Source organism: Carettochelys insculpta, chromosome 3 (genome assembly GCF_033958435.1).
Source record: "Carettochelys insculpta isolate YL-2023 chromosome 3, ASM3395843v1, whole genome shotgun sequence".
Classification (NCBI taxonomy): domain Eukaryota; kingdom Metazoa; phylum Chordata; order Testudines; family Carettochelyidae; genus Carettochelys; species Carettochelys insculpta.
The window spans coordinates 167,313,976-167,337,088 of NC_134139.1; the positions used below are offsets into that span (position 1 = coordinate 167,313,976).

The window sequence follows — 23,113 nt, forward strand, 5'->3', positions numbered from 1 at the left end:
AATCAGCTCCCTAGAAGAATGACATAAAATGTCAGCTGTAGCACATTTTTCATATCTGCCTCCCAAATATAAGTCTTACAAAAGGACAAAAATCATTTTCTACTTGAATGCTCTCAGATTCTTTGAAGATGTCCTTAGAGCTGAAAATGTGGCATTAGAACTTGAGTACAAGGTCTAGTTCATTAGGCTATCTGATATAACCACAAACAGTGGAGAAAAGTGTTTGTTGTGCAGCACGTCAGACAGAGTTAAAGCTAGAGCTAGAACTAACCTGAATTAATTTAGTACAGGAATGACTAGCAGAAAAAATGATTGCTTACTTAGCCACCTTTCATGAATCTGAACTCTGGGTACTTAGAGGCACTGTGGTCTACTTGCTATGACACTAGACTGGGACAAAAGAGATAGTGGTAGGACCGGCTGTGTGATCTGGAGCAAAATGCTCTGCAGACAGATAAAGATTAGAGAGCATAAAAAGGCACAGAAATTGTAGTAAATTGCCTCAAATTGCCCGGTAGATCAGCATCAGAACGTACAGAAGAAGGGAGAAGGAGGAAATATAAACCTGACCTTTCTTTATTTGAAATTATTTTGATGTGGCCGTAGACATTTTGAATTATAAATTACCTGAATTTCTTGGTCAGGATTACACTTGAGTAATAATAGTTTCTGTTTCTCTGTTTACACCCTAATTTGATGTGTATCTTTTCAGATTTCAGACTGAAGTTAATTATGATACTTTGGAAGTTAGAGATGGACCAGCAAACTCATCACCACTAATAGGAGAATACCATGGTACACAGGCACCACAGTTCCTTATTAGCACTGGCAATTACATGTATCTACTGTTCACAACCGACAATAGTCGTTCCAGCATTGGCTTCCTAATTCACTATGAGAGTAAGTCTAAGATTTCTCTGGTAGACTTTTATGCAAATATTAAAAATATAAAAATAGGAACAAATATGAATGTTACTATATGTATGTTTGCCTAAGATTAAATTATGTTTGTTACATATATTACTTAAAATAGATTCTAAAACATATAATTTTTTTTCATGTCATGGAATGAGGTACTTCACAGCAAGAATAGGATAACAGAATCTAGCTCTTGGATAATGAGACAGTGATACTCTGTTCAGTATATGTGTGGTATATAAATACTATATTTGTCAAATAGGAACCTGTTCTTTGATTGGGCCCTGTATGCAATACTACTATGCTAATAAATGATTCCTGTAAATCCCACAAATAACTATAATGATGTGTATTTTAGGGATTATCTATAGAGCTTTACACATTTGGGTGCTCAGTATCTCTGAGAGTCTGGCTAATTTTATTGTAGGAGTACAACTCTAGGGCCCAAGGTTTGAAAATATTTGCCCTGTGTAGATAGTTGCATCATGTAATTATATTTTATAATTATATTTATATTCATATTTACATAAATTAATGTATTTATACTTGTTTGTATTTCGGGCATATGTAGGCTAATATTTTCTGAGCTAAACATGACAGGACAAAGGTAGCAATGTTTCTGTAATGCAAAGTTTTAATCATACAACTGAAATTAACAGAACTCTAAATCAGTAAAAAATTCTCTACCAAGAGTATATCAAAATCTGTCTAATAATAACAATTAATAAAAAAAATAACATTAAGCATGGAACATGACCAAAATACTGGTAAAGCTGGAGTGTTCTTGGGAGAAGGCCACAAAAATAAAAAAAAGTCCTGTCTCCTCAGAATGGCAACTCAGCTTTGGTGACATTTTTCTCACATCAGAGGTTTATCCTAATATCCTTAGTCAAAATGTTCCCTCTTCTGATTTTGAGCACTGTGCTCTGCTCTAGTTGACTTCAATACCCTGCACAATAGAGGACTCTATTTCTTAGGGCTTGTTTGCATGGCACAATCCAGATATCAGAGGGGTATGATTTGTAATGTGCTTTAAAATGCTATGCTCTTAACTGCCACATGTAAAGTCAGGCTGTGTTAAAGTAAATTAGATACCTTTTTTGAGTGCACCAGCAGTTAAAATCAACACCCAAATAGTCTGGTCTGCAGTGCCATGTAGAGAAGTCCCAAATTTCTGTCTACATCTCTTGGTGTGAAAGTGTATAGTATAGTTCCATCAATCAGCATTATCTGGAAACCAGATATGTAATGTGTAGGAAATCCAGAGCCACAGTGGGTCAGGGAAATATGCCCAAGTACGCTGTTCAGAGCTCCTTCCATATGGAAAGATTATTCTTAACACTCTTTTCTGATCCAGGCATAGAAAGGAGTAATTCGTAACTTGTGGCAGTACTTGAGTGAATCATGGTTATTAGAAGGGAAGCAGGAGCACCAGGGAGCTGGATGCAAGTGAGGGATGAAGGATGGTTGGTAGGTGCTTGTATGAAGAAACTCGGGTGTGGTTCATGAGTGGAAAAAAGGAGGGGAAGTAGCTACAGTTGCTTCACAGACAATGAATGACAAAGGAGTTGTTGCTGAACAGCAGTCTGCAGGACTTGGCCATTGACATTAAGAGACTGAGGTCAGTTTGTTAGGAAGATCTAAGCTGAAGAGCTTCAATAGCTCTTTTGAACTCCAACTCCTGAACTGGCAACAATAGGTCTTGAAAAAAAACAAGAGGTTATCCAAGAAATGCTAACTAGATGAGTTTTAGTATCAATATCAATCTGCCTTCAATAAAGTACATCCTTTTTTTTTTCTATTGATTTGGTAGAATTACTTCTAAGAAACCTTTAAAACTACATTGGCTCTCTGTCTTGGGGATGTTTTGGTAGAAAAGAAACATTTACTATAAAAGTTTACAAAAACACTTCAGCAGTTCTATATTTTTCTGTACATCTCTACAGCACATCTATATGACTTTTCTTTCAGCTGGAAATGCTTTTACATCTGTTCCAAAATTAGATGGGAAAAACTAGGGTCATTCTATCCATTTTAGTGATTCTCTGATGTGGTCAGTTGTTTGTTCTTTTTCTCTTTCTACACAGGAAGTGCAGTACTGCCCCAGTGCAGAAGATCTCTGCATTCTAACACATTTTCAGTTTCTTGTATAATCCTAAGTAATCAAGAAATACTTTGGTTTAGCAAAAATATCCAAAACCTGATGAATGTTGAATCAATCTTAATTAGATAAAAGTACAGGGGGAGTCATAAGTGATGGCTACACTGTAGAGATTTCCTGACAAAACTGGGGTTTTGTAGAGAAAACCCACGGAGCCTTTACACCTAAAATGCATTGTGTCAAGATACGGTTAACAGAATGAGGCACTTCCCGACAGAGTTCTGTCACTCCCCCATGAGACAGAATGCCTCTGTCTACAGATTCTGTCAACAATATTATAATGTGAATGATCCGGGGGACCTCTATAGACAGAAGAATCCTCCATGGCACTAGCCAGCTGGAGCCAGGAGATACCCTGTCCACCTCAATCAGCTCTGTGCTCTGTGCCCTGTGCCTCCAGCCAGCCTTAAAGGTACAGGGAGCCCTGGAAACCCCAGACCAGGAAGCAGCCAGCATGTGAGCAGCAGAGGCAGCACATCTCTGCAACCTGCTCCCAGCCTTTCCTCTGGCCACACAAGCCAGATGGCAGCTTCACAATAACCCCATGACATCTCCAGACCCACCAGGGAGTGGGGAGAAACTCCTGGACACACCCCAGGGCACAAAGAGGCAGGCTCCCTCCTAGATGGAGCCAGATATCTGGGACCGGACCTGCTAGGCATCTGGTCTGAGAAGACTGTGCTCCTGGACCTGGCAGCAAAAAGGTGGTATGCCCTGGGCTACAGCCAAGTCACCACCACCCTGGTGGCATGTGGACATGCTGCCTGGACCATGGAACAGGCCCAGGCAAAAATTAAGTTAAACACGCATTAACAAAAATAAGCACAAAAAAAAAATGTTGTTTAAACATTTGGCTAAACCTCCGTGCCTTCTCATGTGTCCATGTGATGTTCTTAGCATAGTAGATGTGAAAATGCCACCATCTGACCGTATTTTTCAGAGCAGGACAGCCACCTTTTCAGGTCAAAAGATGTATGCAGGAGATAATGGATCAGGAGAGAATAAAAAAGCATTAGTTTAGGGGCTGGCTGGTGATGTGTGCCAGCAATATTCAGAGATGCCAGCTAGCTAGCCAAAGAATTACAGACTGTGGCTCAGTTGGAGCTCTGGGGAGAAGTTGATAACAGGTTTAGAGATCAGGGGTCCCATATGCCTGGCTTATATTGATTCCTCAGGAGAGTCAGGGACTGGCTGCATTGCGTATATGAGGCATGGAGCCAGAGAAACACTGTAGCATGCTGGAGTACAAGACATACACGGTCTTTGGCAGCTTTTCTGGTATATCTGAAAAAGGGTATGGCAAAGGAGGAGAATCTCTTTCTTTCCCTATTCAGCTGTAATATTTCAAAAGTGGTTTGATCCAAGACATCAGTAGAGTGATGATGTCATATTATGAGTTCCAATTAACTGCTTCCAAAAAATGTGTCTATAAAAATACAAAAACATTTTTTCTGGAAACATTTTGCCAGGAAGTGTAATGGAAAATTCAGTTGTTTTATAAACAATATTTGTAATAAATCTGAAGACAGAACTCAATCATTAAACTGAAATTTAGAGACGATAATACTACTTAGGTGAAAAATTTAATGCAACCTTTAGTAAATTGCTACTGCTGCCACCACATTTTAAGTACAATATGATCAGAATAATGCTTTATAATGTGAGCCTTTAAGACTGAATATATCAAAAACTACTATCAGTCTGTAGCTAATTCATAAACTCAATATCTGTGCCTACACAACAGTGTTCTGTCAACAGAAGTCACTGTCAACAGATATTTCCTGACAGAACCTCTGCTTACAGAACATGGACACACCTAACACAAGCTCACCTTGTCAAAGCCCTCTGTCAACAGAGAGTGGCCAGACTGCCTAGCCTTCTGTTGACAGAACAGCCAACCGAAAGATCTGCAAACAGGGCAGCCAGGTGATCCAGGAGCCGTCTCTGTTGACAGAGGGCCCGCACACAGTGTCTACACTATTTTTTGTTGACAGAATGTTGACAGATGTGCTATGCCTCATATGGTCAAGACAGAACTCTTCTGGGAAAACTTCTGTATTCTGTCAACAGATTCTTGACAGAATGCAATAGTAGTGTGGACGCTCCCTAATTTTGTCGACAGAATGCCTCTTCTGTCGACAGAACTCTTTAGTGTAGATCCAGCTAATATCTTTAGCATCTGCATTGTAGATTGTAATGTCATTTATTAATGTCTTATTGAAAATGAATGAAATGCCTATAGAGCAAATATGTATCTCAGCAAAATGGTAGTTTAGTACATATAGGTTTTTTAAGATAAGACAGCTAATAAATAATTCAATATATTCAGCAGCAAGTGAGGCTCATTTCTGTGATATTTAAAACCCCTTCCCCGATTTCTCCTCTTGGGTCTCTCAATTGTTCCTTGGTAATGTTCTTTTGGCAATATTATTTGGGCTGTATCCCTCCATTGTAGCCAGTTCAGATTAAAACAAAGGTAGATGTTGAGATACATTGATTCTCTTGACCTGTAGGTCTTGTTGCCTGGAAAGATATTTCTTCTCGGCAAGTGAATAGAGAGTAATTCTCTAGGACAAATCAGCAGTTCTTGAACTGCATTTTTTTCTTCATGTAAAAGTTCAGAAGCTGTTCTTGACTGAGGATAATCAATTCTTTTGTCCTAATATCAGATGGAGTATCTGTGTTAGTCTGCATCTGCAAAAACAATGAGAAGTCCTGTGGCACCAATAGTCCTTAGCCACACAACTTCTCAATTTTTGTCCTAGGATTTGTGTATGAGATTCTAGACAGTTTGCTTGCCATACATGCACCTCAAGGTCACTTGAAAATGTTCTGGGGAAACTCAAGGCAGGAAAATAAACTTTGAGTCACCTGGGGGCAGCTGCTACATTTTTAAAGTGCACAAACCCATGAATCTTAGGCCACATCTACATGGGCAGCTTCTGTCAACAAAACTGGACTCTTGTTGACAAAACTCACTGAGCATCTAAATGGCTAAAGTACTCTGTTGAGAGTTTGTCGACAAAACTCAACTGTTCAGTCGGCAGAGTTATCCTTGTTCTTGATCAGGTATAATGCCTCTGTCAACAGTGTTTTGTCAACAGATTGCCTGTGTAGACATTTCTGTCAATAGGCAGGGCTTCTGGTTCCCTTGGCAGCCCTCTTTTGCAGAGCTTGCAGTCAGCCATTTTGTTGAGAGAAGACAGGGCAGTCTGGCTGATCTATGTCAACTGAGTGGCTTGATCTTTCGATCTGCTTTTGTGTATAGATGCTATCTGTCAACAGAGGTACTGCCAAGTTTTCTCTGTAGACAGTGAACTATGTTGATGGAGGCTACCCATGTAGATGTGTCCTTAATATATGTTACACAGCAAAAAGAAAAATACAATGAGGCCAGGAGCTCAAGCCATTTGACCCAGAGATTCTGAGAGTCACTTCTGTGGTTTTACTTTTCCTCTGTTGACATATTCTTAATGGTTTGTATTCATTATCCTGATGGCTTTAACATGAAAGTTCAATGAGAGATTTCCTTTTGCTTAGAGGTGTTGGTGTTTCAGAGACGTACACATATACATTCCCTGGTGTGCTAGAATATATTTGAGACATGGGAGACAGAAATTGTGTTCTGGTTATGTATCCAAACAATAATAAATCCACACCTCATATTATCACATGTAACAAATGCTCTGAATTTCTTTAAAGAAAACATTTCTGTGACTAAGTAGACAATTAAGGTTTTTGTAGCACTCATATTCTAATTAGGAAGAAAAATACTGCTCAATCAAGGATAATCCATTTCTGAGTACCAGCCTATATAACTGTGGCTAATCTTTGCACAAAATCATCAGTAGGTCCCTGTAAAAATCTAGTGTAATTAGTGTTATGACTCCCTTAAGTCAAATGAAATATTCTTTGGAATAAAAACAATGGGGACATTTTTTTTTCATTCACCATAGCAAATGAACAGCATTTACAAAAATTACAAATTTAATAAGGGTGGCAAACATCCTTAACATTGTTCAAATACCCCCAGGTCAGCTTCAGAAATTGTGACTTAGAAACAAAAAGCTCCTTGTTTCCTTTAAGCTTATAGAAGCAATCATCTGTATGGACAATCCAAATAGAGAGTCAGATTTTCAGCTGTGGTAGTGAAGTGCATGATACAAATCTGGGGATGCAAGTAAAAGTGGCATAAATTCCACCTTCATACTTCTCCAGCCTTAGAGTCATGTCACTGGCCAGGCCTCAAGAGTAAGTTAGAACTTTAAATCAGCTTCAGTACGCAATGATTGGAAGACAGCTAATATAACACCAATATTTAGAAAGAGCTCTAAAGGAGACCCTGGCAATTATAGACTGGTAAGCCTAACGTCGGTACAGGGCAAATTAGTAGAAACAATAGTAAAGAATAAAATTGTCAGACACGTAGAAGAACATGATTTGTTGAGCAAAAGTCAATATGGTTTCTGTAAAGGGAAGTTTTGTCTTACTTATCTATTAACATTCTTTGAAGGTGTTAAGAAGCATGCGGACAGGGGGGATCCAGTAAACATAGTATACTTTGATTTCCAGAAAGCCTTTGACATGGTCCCTCACCAAAGGCTCTTATGTAAATTAGGTGGTCATGGGATAGGAGGAAAGATCCTTTCATGGACTGGGAACTGGTTAAAAGACAGGAAACAAAGGGCAGGAATAAATGGTAAATTTTCATACTGGAAGAGTATAACTAGTGGCGTTCCCCAATGGTCAGTTCTGGGACCAATCTTGTTCAACTTATTCGTCAACGATCTGGAGAAAGGGGTAAGCAGTGAGGTGGCCAAGTTTGTAGATGACACCAAACTGTTCAGGATAGTCAAAACTAAAGCAGACTGTGAAGAACTTCAAAAAGATCTCAGCAAACTGAGTGACTGGGCAGCAAAATGGCATATGAAATGTAATGTGGGTAAGTGTAAGGTAATGCACATTGGGAAAAATAACCTGAATTATACATACAATATGATGGGGGCAAATTTAGCTACAACAGATCAGGAAAGGGATCTTGGAATTATAGTGGATAGTTCTCTGAAAACATCCACGCAGTGTGCAGCGGCAGTCAGTAAAGCAAAGAGGATGTTAGGAATAATTAAAAAAGGAATAGAAAATAAGACGAAGAATATCTTACTCCCCCTATATAAAACTATGGTACGCCCACATCTTGAGTACTGCATGCAGATGTGGTCTCCTTACCTGAAAAAAGATATATTGGCATTAGAAAAGGTTCAGAAAAGGGCAGCTAAAATGATTAAAGGTTTGGAACAGGTCCCACATGAGGAGAGGCAAGAGATACTGGGGCTTTTCAGTCTAGAAAAGAGGAGACTGAGGAGTGATATGATAGAGGTATATAAAATCATGAATGGTGTGGAGAAAGTGAACACAGAAAAAAGTTATTTACTTGTTCCCATAAGATGAGAACTAGAGGACGCCAAATGAAATTAATGGGTAGCAGGTTCAAAACTAATAAAAGTAAGTTTTTCTTTACACAGAGCCCAGTCAACCTGTGGAACTCCTTACCAGAGGACTCTGTGAAGGCCAGGACTCTAACAGAGTTTAAAAAAGAGCTCGATAAATATTTGGAGGTTAGGTCCATAGATGGCTATTAGCAAGGGGTAAAGTATGGTGCCTAGCCTTTTGTCAAAGGCGGGAGATGGATGGCAGGAAACAAATCACTTGATCATTGTCTTCAGCTCACCTCCTCCGGGGGACCTGGCATTGGCTACTGTTGGCAGACAGGATACTGGGCTAGATGGACCTTTGGTCTGACACAGTATGGCCATTCTTATGTTCTTATGTAACTTCTTCACTCTTCTGAGGGTGGTGTGGAGGGCAGAGTAGAAGGAAGGAACTACCACGCTTCAATCACTCTATATCTGGGAGAGAGAGGACCTCCTTGCCACCACCCCTGCAAGAAGGTAGGTGGGGCCATTGGGACGGAGTTTGCCTAGCATCCCAGATTGACTTAATCTGGCCCTCAAAGTAAGGATTCACAGACTGTTAGCACCTCTACATTCCCATATGGTATGAAAGTGGTCATCAGTAAAGTGATATGATCACACTACTGTAGACTGTCAAAGATACAAATATAGAGTTACGGACTTACCAATCAACTGGACAACATATTGACCTGGGGAAATTAACTGAACATCAGGGATACACAGCAAACACCACCCCCAAATCCCAGCAAATGCTGTACTTCTTCAGGGCTTCTGATAGGTTTGCCAACCCTTTAGGGTTGGTCTAGAGTCTCCTGGAATTGGCACCAATCTCCTGGTGACTATTGAATGCAACCCTGGAGATTGTAATAGGATATTTTAAGAAAGCAATATATAATGTTGGGAGAAAAAAAACCTCCTGGAACGGGGTTCATTGCAGTTGGGAACAATGTGTTGGGGGTACTGAGGATCTGGGAGAGGGCTTGGGGCTTCCATGTCTCAGGTGTGCTGGTGCTCAGGGCATTAGGTGCTGTGGGGAGGCGGTTGCTGGTGCTTGAGGCTTCAGTTCCCTTGCTCAGTTTCCAACTTCAGCTGCACAGGTGCTAGATCTCAGGGGTTTAGTTGTGAGGGGAGTGATGGTTTCAGCCATGGATCTCCCCCCAGAGATAAACTCCTGAGCCTTGTGAAGTTCCCTCCCTCCCTGTTTATAACCAGGAGGGGAGCTGTGGAGACCACGAAGACCTAACATCTCTCAAGGGGCTGAAGCTGGGAATGGAGTTGCAGGGCTGAAGATCTGAGTCGTGGTGCCCATGCAAGGCTGTAACCAGGAGCAGAGTTGCAATGCTGAAACCTGGAGCTCCAGCACTTTCCCTGGGTCTGAAGCCCAGATCCCTGTTGCTCCCTTGTGGCAGAAGTACTGAACCTACTGCCTTGAAGATGAAAAGTCCTGATTCTCCCCATACCCACCCTGTGTCCACAACTATGTTTGTACTGTATTATCATATATTTATTACAGTTAAACCCTGAGTATCCAGATACCTATTATTAAATATAAAGGACTTTCTGAAAATCCATGTTTCAGCTACTAGTATTGATCATAAAATAAATTGTCTAAATATTTTGGATACTGCCTCAGATACTTAGATAATTGAAGAATGCCAGCATGTAATCACAGAGTACATTTATTGAACTAGCACTTAAATTACTGAGATTGAATGTAAACAAAGTACTTCCAATATAGCTAATACGGAATATAATCTAAAGTGAGTCCATGTTAGGATTCCTATAGTATTCATTATTCAGATAATAAATAATTTTTCATGTTGCACGTAAGTAGACATCAGTGACAAATTTCAGCTCTGCAGGGTTTTTTTCCTCAAATACTTGGAGAGTTACAAATTTGTAGGATTTCTTCAAGAGGTTTCCATTTTTCTCTGTGCCTGTTTCTTGTTTTTATATACTTAATTATCCTCTTATGATTTAATACCTGATGTTATTAAAGGACAAGGTGGGTCTAAAATAAGGTAAGTAGTTTCTAGTCACAAGGGCAGAGCAGGAAGATTGTGTGTGTGTGTGTGTGTGTGTGTGTGTGCGTGCATGTGCTATGCCTATTTTTCAGGAAAAATAATAGACTTCAGTCTTCAAGACTGTCACCCCATGATATTTTTTCAGTTAAAATATCACTAAATAAAATTCATTAAAAGCAGACTAGGAACAAAATTCACACTAATACACGCAGTCTACGTCTACACTAGCACACTACGTCGAAGTAGCCTATTTTGAAGTAAGGACATCAAAATAGGCTACTTTGACACATATTGTCTACACGTCCTCCAGGGTTGGTGCCATCGACGTTCAACGTCAAAGTAGCGATGGAGAACATCAGAAGGACCTGCCCTGGAAGGAAATGTGGAGCTTCCACACACACAAGTGCTCCCCCTCGAAATAAGGGGCCAGCAAAGCCCCAAGCCGCTCCCTTAAAGGGTCCCTCCCAGACACACTTGCCCTGCACAGCACAAGATCCACAGAGCTGACAACCGGTTGCAGACCCTGTGCATTCCGGGCTAAGGGCTGCTGCACGCGGTGACCATAGAGCCCCTCAGGGGCTGGACAGAGCGTCTCTTAACCCCTCAGCTGATGGCCACCACGGAGGACCCTACTATTTTGAAGTAGCAGGACGCAGATCATCTACACATGCCCTACTTCGATGTTGAATGTCGAAGTAAGGCGATATTCCCATCTTTGGATGGGAGTAGTGATTTTGATGTCTCACCACCTAACGTCAATTTGAACGTTGAAAATAGCACACGGCTCATGTAGGCACGACGCGTGCTATTTTGACGTTTTGCTGGCTACTTCGAAGTTGCCGGCTAGAGTAGATGCACCCACAATGACACAAGTTTACTAAGTTTATTGTGTAATAGTATAGTGTCTTTGCACGCTGCCTTCATATTATGATAATTTCCTCTTTCCACCTGATAACTCAAATAATGAAATATGTTACTAAAATAATTAATTTTAATTAGAAGTAATTAAAGATTATAATTGAATTGATAATGAAAAATCTGTATAGCCAGCAGAAAAAAAGTTGAAAAAAATGTTTCTATATGCCAATATCAGCACAGATATTTAGAACTGATGCTTCAGTATGATTTCATTTTAAAGGTCACTGTCTGTGATTTGCAGTAATACTCTTCATTAAGTACAATCCCATATGTTTTGGGGGAGATATTACTGTTGCAACATACATCAGCATTTTTTTGAGAAATGGAAACTAAATAACAAATGTTCATGGCTGGGAAGATAAAAACACACTGTGCTTTGTAAAAATCTAGGCAAGAGAAGTAATAATTTTATGGGTGGTACAGATCTCCATATTCTGAATTTAAATGAATTCTTTTAAAATACCTTATAAATGGCTTGCTATTTTGTTTCTTGCACTCCTTCCCATGCATCTATTTCTTTGACCATTTCTCTTCTTGCTTTTGTTTTTCATCTTTACCCAAAGGCTATATCTACTTTAGAGAGTTTTGTCAGCAAAACCTGGGTTTTGATGACAAAATTCACAGTGTCTACATACAAAATATGTTTTGTCGACAGTCTGATGACAAAACTCAGCACTTTCACCAAGAACATTCTGCTTCTCCACAATGAGGAATAATACCTTGGTTGACAGTTTCTGTCAACAAAAAAGGCATGTGGATGCCTCAGGGGCCCTCTGTCAACAGCAGGGCTTCTTGTTCACCAGGCATTCCTGTTTGCTAGGCTTCTCGTTGCCTGTTCTGTCAAGAGATTGCTTTTTTCCATCTGCTCGCGTAAGTGAACATGGTCTGTCAACAGAAGTTTTGCTGGAAGATCGCTTCTGACTATAACTTCTGTTGACATATCACTGTAGTGTTGACTTAGACAAAGGGTGGGTCTTCCAGAAAGAAAGCATTCTTGTGCCTTTTTCAGCACATAGAAGTATTCCTAGGTTTCAGGTTCACAATCCACAAGTCAGTGCACTTATACTATACTGCTAATCAGTAAGTATTGCATTTATTTTATTTGACACTGGACTGGATAGATCTTTACTCAATGTTTATCTCATATGTGCTGACTCTTTTTTCTTCTGCAAAATCTATCTGAAATATGATTTAATGCAATAGGTGCTTGTTTAATATTATCCCCACTACAATATTTGTTTGGATTATGGGTGAAATCATGAGCCCAAAGAAAGGAATGGGAGTTAACAAAGATTTCAGCCAAGAAGACAATAAGCAGTAACTTCACTCACTAAAACTACAAAACCATTTGGGTTCATATGGAATTGTGTGTTTTGTTTATTTCAATTACATGTGTTTTAAAGAATGGAGTTTCTAGTATATTAACAATTTCCTGTTATATGGAGAGAATTAAACTACTCTTTTCAGAACTTGAATCCACAGTGCATTACTTCGATACCAGTGTCTAATTAGTTATAGATTATGCATGGCATGTTACAAATGGAATTGATAGTGCCACTTATCATAAAACTTGCCCAGCTCTTGCCATTATAAGATCATTTGCAATTGCTCGTGACTTCACTACACTTCAAGAATATGGGCTCAAATTTTAAAAGCTCTGTGTCAGTTTAAAAGTCTCCATGGGAAATATTCAGTCAAAATGATTCCACTGTTTGTAAGAGGCAATAAGGAAGAGAACAGACAGGTCGGATGAGGTTCTGGGAGGTAACCCTAAGGGGCGAGGAGACAGACTGGGAGAAGTCCAGGAATAAGGAAGAGAAAAGACTCTAGGTACATCTATACTTACTGTGAGTTCAGTGCACTGTGATTGATCCACTGGATTTGAGTTTGCCGCATGAGTGATGAAGCAGCAAAATTGATCTCTCTGGGCTCAGCAGTCAACCCTTGTAGCCCAGCTACCACATGGAGTAAGGTACATAAGTGTGACCCTGAAGAGCCCTGATCTATACCTGGGAACAAAGTAGATCCTGACACATCGATTCAAGCTACATTAATGTTTGGCTAGAATTGCATATCTGAGATCAGCTTTGATCCCTAGTGTAGACCAGGCCTCTGACAAGGACCAGGCTGGGGATGGGGTAGAAGAGATCAAGCTGTGCAGGAATTTCTAGAGGAATTTATGTCTATAGAGCACACTGTACTCCAGAATCTTAGCAGTTACCCAAGATTTCTGAGTTTTAGCATTCTTCTTGGAAGGAAACCTGTAGAACTCAGTGATAAAGTGGATGTTTCACCTTCCTCTAGCACTAATTCACCCAAAGAATGACAACATACAATTTTTTTTTAATCCATTAGCTTGAGCAGCAGATGTCTAAGCCTACTGGTGAGCTATGTGAATGTTCCTATGATGCCGTAATATGATGGAATTTTTTGTTTTCTTTTGAGAAGACTGTGACAGGGTCAGGCCAGAGGTACTTCTAGAAAGCACAAACAGCCCTAGCTAATCAGGTATCATCACAGGCAGAATGGGAGCATCAGAGAAGAAGCTGCCATAAATCAATTAAGGACCCATTGATCCTACTTGAAGCTTCCACAGACCTTTTAGAAAGTATTCCTCCAGTAGGAAGTGGGGAAGTGAGTGTAAAAGGAGTCTGGAGAGAAGTGAGGAAGTTGGAGCAGACTAGGACAATGTTAGACATAGAGGAGAACACCAACAGTAGCAGAGACAACAGGGGAGATGAGGAGCTCTCCTACGGAGTGTTTGATCTCCCTGCCCTGGTAACCTCAGGGCTCAGCCAGAAGCTGGGAAGGACTGATCACTCATCCTGCTCAGACCAGGGAACTCCTACCCACTGCCCTTTGGGACAAAAGACCAAAACCCAAACCCTGATAAGGGCAAAGGGGCCCCATACCATGGAACTGGACTGGGAAAAGGTCTGGGGCCCAGGAGTGACACTGACCCAGCCACACAACCTACAAAATTAGACCCAGAAAATAAAAACTGTGTAAGAAGAATAATATTCCAGTTGCAAAGGCAAGCACTGAACAGATAAGGAATACTACAGTTGAAATTGTGTAACCTTAATTTGGCCCATTTGTATGTGTGTACATACAAATTCTAATTATATGATCACATTCTTTATTTTTAAACAGGAATCTCAGCTTAGGCATTTTTTTACTTTTAAATGTTTGAATTTGGAAACTTAATGTTGCTGTAATTTTTTTTATTTTTTAAATTAGCATTTCCTGATATAAGGCCCATTGAATTCAGTAGAAAGACTCCCATTGAGTCTAATATGATTTGGATTAGGCTAAAATTTAACAGCAATTTGAAGCTAAGAGAGCTACAAGAAAATAATGTGAATGTTTATTGGAATCAGAGTGGGGGATTGGAAGAAAAGTGGAACCAGGAAAATAGTAGATTAAACAAAGTAAATATTGTCAGATAAGAAAAAAAAGTGGGGTGGGGGAAGAGAAACTATGCTAACTTTCTCATTTGGCCTATCTTGCTGTGTGTAGTCACACTTTTAGCTTATACTTCTTTTGCCTGGAGAGTAGTTGTAACAGTACACACCTCACTTTTTTCTATTTTTGAAGTACTGATTGTAGGGATTCTTTTTCTTTCCGGAAACAGTACTTCTTCACTGAGGAAAAAAAAATCATGATTGAAAGATATGAGTCACCTCTGAGTATCAGTTTAAATTTCATAATTTAATGTGATCATCTATGTCCAAAAGACAAGATAATATGGCAGCACATTGATTCTTACTTTTTATAGTTGCAACATCCATTCTTCCCCACCCCCCGGCTTTATTTTTCTTATTATGACATAAAAATATATTTTCAATTTTCAGTCATTTGACATTCCAATTAAAATTGGGTCCTTTTTTATGTTTTAAGTCTCAGAAATGAAACACAGGCTTTGGTTTGAGACACTGTCAGTGATTCAGGTGCCACATTACAGTCCAGAAATTATTTCCAATTTTCTTCATCTCCTGGCACCCTTCTCTTTATGTTTTATTTATTTGTTTGTTTGTTTATTCATTTTAAAATGCTGTTTCTCTAATTTTATATTTCAGGTGTTACATTGGAGTCAGATTCCTGCCTTGACCCGGGGATTCCTGTGAATGGCCACCGTCATGGTAATAATTTCAGTGTCCGATCTGTAGTAACTTTTAGCTGTGATCCAGGATATACATTGAGTGATGAAGAGCCACTCATATGTGAAAGAAACCATCAATGGAATCATGCATTGCCCAGCTGTGATGGTAGGTGGTTCAAATAACAATTTAAGTGATTCTTCTGATGAATAACTAACAATGTCATTGCTCTTGTTACCCTGACTTCCACCATACCAGAGTCCAAACCTTTTAAAAATATTTCAATTCACAATTAAAGCAATATTTGATATTTCTAGTTTGGCTTTCAAGTAAGGATGTAATGTTATATACAATAATAATTTAATTTGCAAGTTGTAAGCAAGTAATGTATCACAACCGTGTGAGTTAGGTAGATACAGGAAGATCACAACAGTCACAAATTTAACAACTGAAAATTCAATTATTCATGAGCAGCTGGGGGAGTCAGTTTCATTTTCCCATGCAGGGCTCGGTGGGCAGATTGAGCTACCAAACAGCTCTTCTCCCAGCCTGCTGGCAATGGTTACCACTACAGGGACCCACATGGGGTCACTGACAAGGCAGGGGAGGGCAAAAGCAGAAAATTCCACACACACCCCCCGCACCTTCCAGGGCTGTGGGCAGAGTGGAGCAGGGTGCGGAAGAGGCCGAAGTTCAGGGTCCTGGTACCTGTGTTGGAAGCTGGTCCAGCCTATGTAAAGCAAGGTGTCTGGCCCTGCCAGTAGCCAGAGGCATGTCCCAGGCACTGACCAGCTCCCCACAGTCCCACCTCTGATCTCCGCTTCCCCTTGCTGCTGCCCAGAGCCACCTGTAGTGTTAGAGCCCAGGAGCCCCCTGAGTTCTGCTCCCCCAGCCAACCATGCCTGTGGACACAGAATGATGCTGGGCAGTGCTGGGAGCAGCTCTGGGAGCCAGGGACCTCTGGGGTGGGGACCGGCAGTGGTCCCAGGGAGTTTCCTTCTGAGCCACAGCAGGTATTCAGTATTCACAAACATTAAACATTTGCGAGGGTTCTCAACACCAAACTCTCATGAATGTCACAACCCTAGTGTATTATCCACATTTGACAGGTGTATGTTCTTTGAAATGCAGACAGGTTTTGTGACATGTTGAAGCAAAACTCCTGGGAATAGAAATAAGGTGTGAAATAAAGACCCCCTGTAAGTTCATGAGAGTTAGCCATTAACTTCAGTGGAGACAGGATTTCAACCCAAAGTCTTGATTCAGAGTTCTCTACTCTATTAAAATATGCACCACTTTCTTGCTCTAATGTCACAAATACAAATTAAATTGACCAAGTTTATGAGATTCTATAAGCAATTTAATGGCATTTCTGTTTGTAAAATGATAAATTATGAAGCACATATCACTTCCAAAATTTCAGGAAATGTGAAATGTTATTCAGCCTGGGTAGAACTGTGTAAAAAGGTAAAAATTAGGAAACCCCCAAGCCAATCCCACCAATGTGGGAACCACAGTGCCAGTAATCAGTACCAGCAAGTACTGGCACCAAAAAAGCACTGATCATATATATATATATACATATATATATATATATATATATATATATATACACACCCCTAGATTTCACTAACAATAACAATTCACATTACAAGCATAACTGTGAGGGAAAATCGTATTAACTAAGCAATGTTGGTATATGCTTGATCAAAAAATGAAAGAGTTCATTCATGTTTCAGCATTTCACTGCTTTCTGGATTAATGCAAAGAGAAGCAAAAGATATTGAATCAATTATTAACTGAATTTTTCACTGATGTTTAATAAAATCACAGTTCAAACATGGCTCCTGATGAATCATAGTCCAGAATAGTTTGCCTAGCTAACGTGGAAAACATAAAACCATACACTAGGACTATAATAAAATTGATTTTCACACATCGAGCATATTTACAAACACTCTTCTAACACAGTTGAGCCCCATCTACTTCATATGGTGAAATTCAATCAAAAATAGATCAGATGAACTTGTATTTTTAAAAACAATTTTCAAATATAGTAGTGTGAAAAATCTGCTTGATGTCTTCTGGAAGATAACCTATTTTTTCCATTGTAATGAATGTACTTAATTTATATATGCATGTGATATGTACCATTATCTAATATATGCATATGATTGGTATGTTTATTTTTAAGTGGGACAAAAGTTACAATGTTTTGAATGAAGCTCTGGGTGGTGTTGGTGCTCACTAAAGTCCATATCTGTCACAGCACTCTGGGCACAAGGCAGTATATCTGTTATATCAGTGCGTAAGAGGGTGCAACTTTATCCAAGTTGGCTAGCGAAGGATGTTGGTATTTGGGGGTGCAAAGATCTGCCTATTAATGACCTATCTGGAGAGGCTGGCTAAAGGTCAGGGAAGGCTCCCATTGACCTTACCCGTATATACCATGGCTTTCTGCAGTTTGGCTCAAATAATTCTTGTTGGAGATATAATCATAGTAATTTATTTTGTAAATAATAATGGGAAGAACTGCATAGTGTAGAGACAGAAAGAGATCTTTTCAGAGAATTAGATGCTACTTTTAATTTGTATTTTCACAGAATAGATGTCAAGGATACAGCCATAGAAGACATACTTAAAATAAGTAAACTAGATTTGAACATACTCAATAATTGTACTAGTGCAATGTGAAATACAAGTGTTGCTATTGTTTAATATGTACCCTGGAGAGGTTTTCACAGTAATGGTTTCTCATATTATATGGCCTTTGGTGAAATTAGTTATTTCCATTTCATTGTCACATTGTCACATTTTGTGAGGTTGACATTTACTTTTATTTTGTTTCCTGAGTGTGTTTGGCACTCTGGAGAACATAAGCTATGTCTAGACTAGAGGGATTTGTCATCATAATTTTTTGTTGGAAGAGATATTTTGCAACAAAACTTCTGTCTACAAATTATGGCGAGAGTGCCGGAGTGGATCAAAAGAGTGATCCACTCTGTTAACAGAGAGTGGTTAGACTGCCTGGCCACTCTGTAGGAAAAACAGCTAACCAGAAACTCAGCAGATGGTTGTTCAGTGCCCTGGAGGCCTTTTCTGTCAACAGAAGGGCCCCCAAAATGCACAGAACAGCAGCATTCTTTCTCATGGTGAGTAGGGTACAGCTGTCAACAAAAGTGCTGTGTTGTGTCAATTTACCATTGATAAAACACCCTTGGGAATCAGGATGTTCCACAGGTTTTGTTGACAAAATGACCATTTTGTTGGCAAAACCGTCTAGTCTAGACATAGCCTATATGCAATGTAACACATCTTATGCCCCTAAACTACTAAACAATAAAAAGCACAGCATACATGGGGATGCACAGTGACTCAGTAGTTAATTCTGTTTTGTAGCAATGTTTATTTTGTAGTTAGCAATCTAAGTGCTATGCACCATATTAAGTTTTCCATTATCTAAAGCTTGATGCCTTTCCAATAATGTATGAGCCCTTGAAAAGTGGAGTAGCTCTTACAAAAAATTCCTTCAATGCAGGAGTAGCATGGGCCTTGGGCACCTGTCCCTGGATGTCACCTTGCTCCCACACCTCCTGGTTATAAGCTCTGCCATTACCTGGGATGGAAAAGCAAGTATCAGGGATAGAAGCGGGAGAGGCCAATAATTCCAGGCTGCAGAATGGGCCTTGATAAGCAGGGAAGAGTGCCAAAAGTTAAAACAGCTCTTAATGCATTCACAGAAGCCCTGGCCCCAAGTGCAGCCCAGAGTTTATATATTATGATCAGAGGAAATTGAAGTTGAGTGTTTTTCAGTATTAATAATTCTTCTTAGCAAAACTTCAGGTGCAGTTTGCATATGCTCACCCATCACCATATTATCTGGGCAATAGTAAATTATTTGAAGAAAAATACATAAATCCTCATGGCTAAATTCTTCATTCTATCCTCATATTACACAATTGGTAAGTCTTCAGGGGAACTTTTTATATATATTTATACAGTGCTCTATGAAAATGAAAATGGGTCTATGAAAATTAAAAATGGATTTTTATATGTATGCCATGGAGATAAACATAACTCTGTGTGTGTGTAATTTTGCAATTTTTTATGTTTATCTCCATGAAAGATTTGCCAGAGCCTCCTTACAGTGTTGTAAGAAGGCTTTTGGAAACAGTGATGTCTTACAATCAATCTGGTAAGAAATGGGCTCATTCTGATTAGTTGTGGAATGGAAGTGCATAGCTTTAGGCTTTCTCTTAAGATAGCTGTGGTCCTAGCTCCTCAGAGCTTGTTTGGATTATGTCTTGAACAAAGTTTCTGATGATTGCAGTTGTTATGGAGAATAACAGTGAGAGTCAATCTGTGGCAGACAGAGCTCAGTGAAAGGACCATAAAGCCTTTTTTGGGAGAAGCTTTTTAAAAACATTGAACTATTTCCTCATATCTTTTTTGTACTAGTCAGTTTGTGGATTATATTTAGTTTATAATTTATTCATGATATGAAGGTTCAATATTCTAACACTGGTATAGCTATTCTGAAACTCACTGAGGTATTTATGAGGCATGTGTATGTATAATCTAAAGTATCTTATTAGTGTCTATCTGAGAGCTTAGTTTTTTCATATGCCTTTTTATAAATGACTGAGATAGTGCACATAGTAAGCTTGGTTCTGTGTCACTTGGAAGGTACACTGAAAATACATACACAGATCACATTGTAGGAAACATCAAGATAGTTGGCTAGTTAAACCTGAACATTTCAATACCAAATGAAAAGCAATTCACTATACATACTTATTTTTAGTCCATTCATTTATAAGCCAACACCCCCACCCCCGCCAATGATCAGAAAAAAATTGCAAAATGTTATAACTCTTTCATAAATTGACCCTATATTTCAGGGGATTGGCATAATTCCTTTCCAAGCCTGTCAGGGTAAGTTACTGGTGCACTGGGACATGTTATTTACCTGGAGCATCTGCAGGCATGAAGCCCTGAAGCTTCCAGTTTAAGCAATTCACCCTTCTTGACTAATCGGAGTGGCAGAAAGTGGTGACCAGCATATCCCTCAATCCATGTCGCTTCCTGCAGCTTTTGGGAACAGTGAATTGCAGTCACAGGGAACTAAGGGGCTCCCTGGCCTCTGAATCTCCACGTGCTCCATACAAATTCTGCATCTATACTCGCAAATTCTTTTGAAGATTTTTCAAAAGAAGGGTGTCTTTTGAAAGAGCCCATGGATTGTCTACACACATGGATTGTCTACACACAAAAAGCTTTTGTTTGAAAGTAAATTGAAAGAATGTGGTGATCCTTTAGAAATCACTCTTCCTTTCCCATTTCAGGAAAAGCATTCCCTTTCTAAAGCTTCTTTTGAAAGAAAACATATGTAGACGCTCCTCAGGGCCCTTCTTTTGAAAGACCAGTCTTCATTTTCAATTCCTGGTCTGTTCTTTTGAAAGAGAAGGGGCTGTGTGGATGCTCTCTTTCAAAAGACCAGATCACTCTTTGATCAGTTTTTTTTGTGTGGATGCACTCTTTCGAAAGAAGGTTTTTCGAAAGAGATCTTCCTTAAGAGCTTCTTTCAAAAGATCTCTGTAGTGTAGAGTCAGACAAAAAGTCTGGGCATGCCAGTGGTTTACCCTGGCAGGCTGGTAGCTGACCCACTGGTAAGCAGACCCCTGACTCTTGACTATTCACTTTTTTACCATTACTATTCAGCTTATGAATGAGTATATAGGGTAAATATTCCCCTTTTAAGATCTAATTTTGATTTTGTTAGAAACACAGATCATAAGTATAAGAACACAAGAATGGCCATATTGGGTCAGGAATATTAATTTATGACAAGTAGTTCAAGAGACTTCAGTCACTGAAGAGGAAGAGATTCAATTGCACTCATATTCTGGGCAAATTGTAAAATTGTAACCTGTGGTACTGTTGGTAAATTTTTGGAACTTCTAATATAATATCCTGTATTATTTTGTAACTTAAATTTTTAAAACAAGCAAATAATATATAAATATTCCTAATTTGTTTCCTAATTTTAAAGTATATTAGTTTGTAAAATTATATTATATTTATCTAATCTTAGAATATTTATCACTTTATTCCTTTTTTCAGTTAATTTTGTAGATACAATTTTAAATTTATATGGGTTAAAACTGCAAGGAATACATGCCTTTGATGTGATTCATAGATTTTCATCAACATAGGCTTGGGATAGCCACACATTACCATAAGTTGCCTCACTTTAGTAAGAGTTTTTTGTGGTCACTAGCTTTGACAATCAGCCAGGGTTTTGTAGATAACTAAATATAAATTCAACATCCAAGTTTGAACAAGATGACTTGTGTTTTGAATAATATGTATAGTGTGTTCTATTTAGGTCACTAAAAACATGAACTCAGTATTTAGACTAAAGTTGTCATCATGCTTTTCTGGAACTTGCAAATCCCTTAAGACTGTAATATATATAACTGACTTTTATTCAGTGGCAGTTCATTCTTCTGTCAAAGATCCAGTATCTACATCATATGCTAGGAACTAGTAGAGACCTTCTGAAGCAGGGCAGAAGAAACATTAAGGCTATGTCTACTCTACAGCTGTCCTTTGAAAGAAGATTTTCTGGAAGAGATCTTTAGAAAAATCTGCTTTTGAAAGATCACGTATGCACCAAAAGTGGATTGATCTGATTTTCAATCCGCTCTTTTGAAAGAGTGTGGCCATGCAGCCCGAGGTGCTTTTTTGAAAGAATGGGCCAGGAAATACCGTAGATGGGGTCACATGGCTGCAAGCCCTTCCGCTAGTGTCCACCACATGGTCTCTTAAAAGGCCACACTCAAATATCTCCTTCCTGCACAGGCTGCTGAGCCCTGCCAAGCTGAGATTAGCAAAGCTGAGCCTGTGCATGGTCCAGCCCCTTATATCTGAGAGCCGTGGAACCACAGCAGCCCTGGAGCCAACTGCACACTCTGGCTGGGCTGCTAGACACCCTACTAGTGGCTGCCCTCCCCCTCTTCACCCAGCCATGCTTACCCACCCCCTCTGGGCCAGCTGGCACCTCTGGAGCTCTCAACCATCTCCAGCATGGTGGTCCTGGCTGAGAGGCATGATGCGCTGACTGCAGAACCTCCAGATGAAGAAAGACACCTTTAAGGAGCTCTGCAGCTGGCTCTACCCCACCCTCCAGTGCCAGGACACTCAAATGCAGCCTGCCCTGACCCTGCAGAAGAGCATGGCCTTCACCATCTGAAAGCTGGGCACCCCAGACAGCTACTGCTCTGTGGTAAAGCTGTTCAGGGTGTGCAAGTCGACTCTGGGGGCTCTCCTCCATGAAGTAAATCATTCTCTGCTGACAGACCCAGCATGGGGAGGTGGGAGGGGGCTTCCAGGCAAGGGCAACTGCATGGGCCAGGGACAGGTGTGTGAGCGGGCAGGGTAGGTGGAATGGGGAGAGCCAGCCCGGGGGGACCATGACACCCAACACTTACATTGGTCCCCTGCCAGAGGGCTTGACTC

At 39.8% G+C, this 23,113-nt stretch overlaps 1 protein-coding gene across 1 annotated transcript in view; it reads left to right on the plus strand.

Moving 5' to 3' along the window:
- The window catches only part of CSMD1 (CUB and Sushi multiple domains 1), a 1,701,396-nt gene that overhangs the window by 1,194,843 nt on the left and 483,440 nt on the right, over positions 1–23,113 (plus strand). The window contains exons 17-18 of the mRNA XM_074989136.1: positions 713–900; positions 15,572–15,760. Of these exons, the coding sequence (XP_074845237.1) occupies positions 713–900; positions 15,572–15,760 (377 nt within the window). The remainder of the gene's footprint in view (positions 1–712; positions 901–15,571; positions 15,761–23,113) is intronic.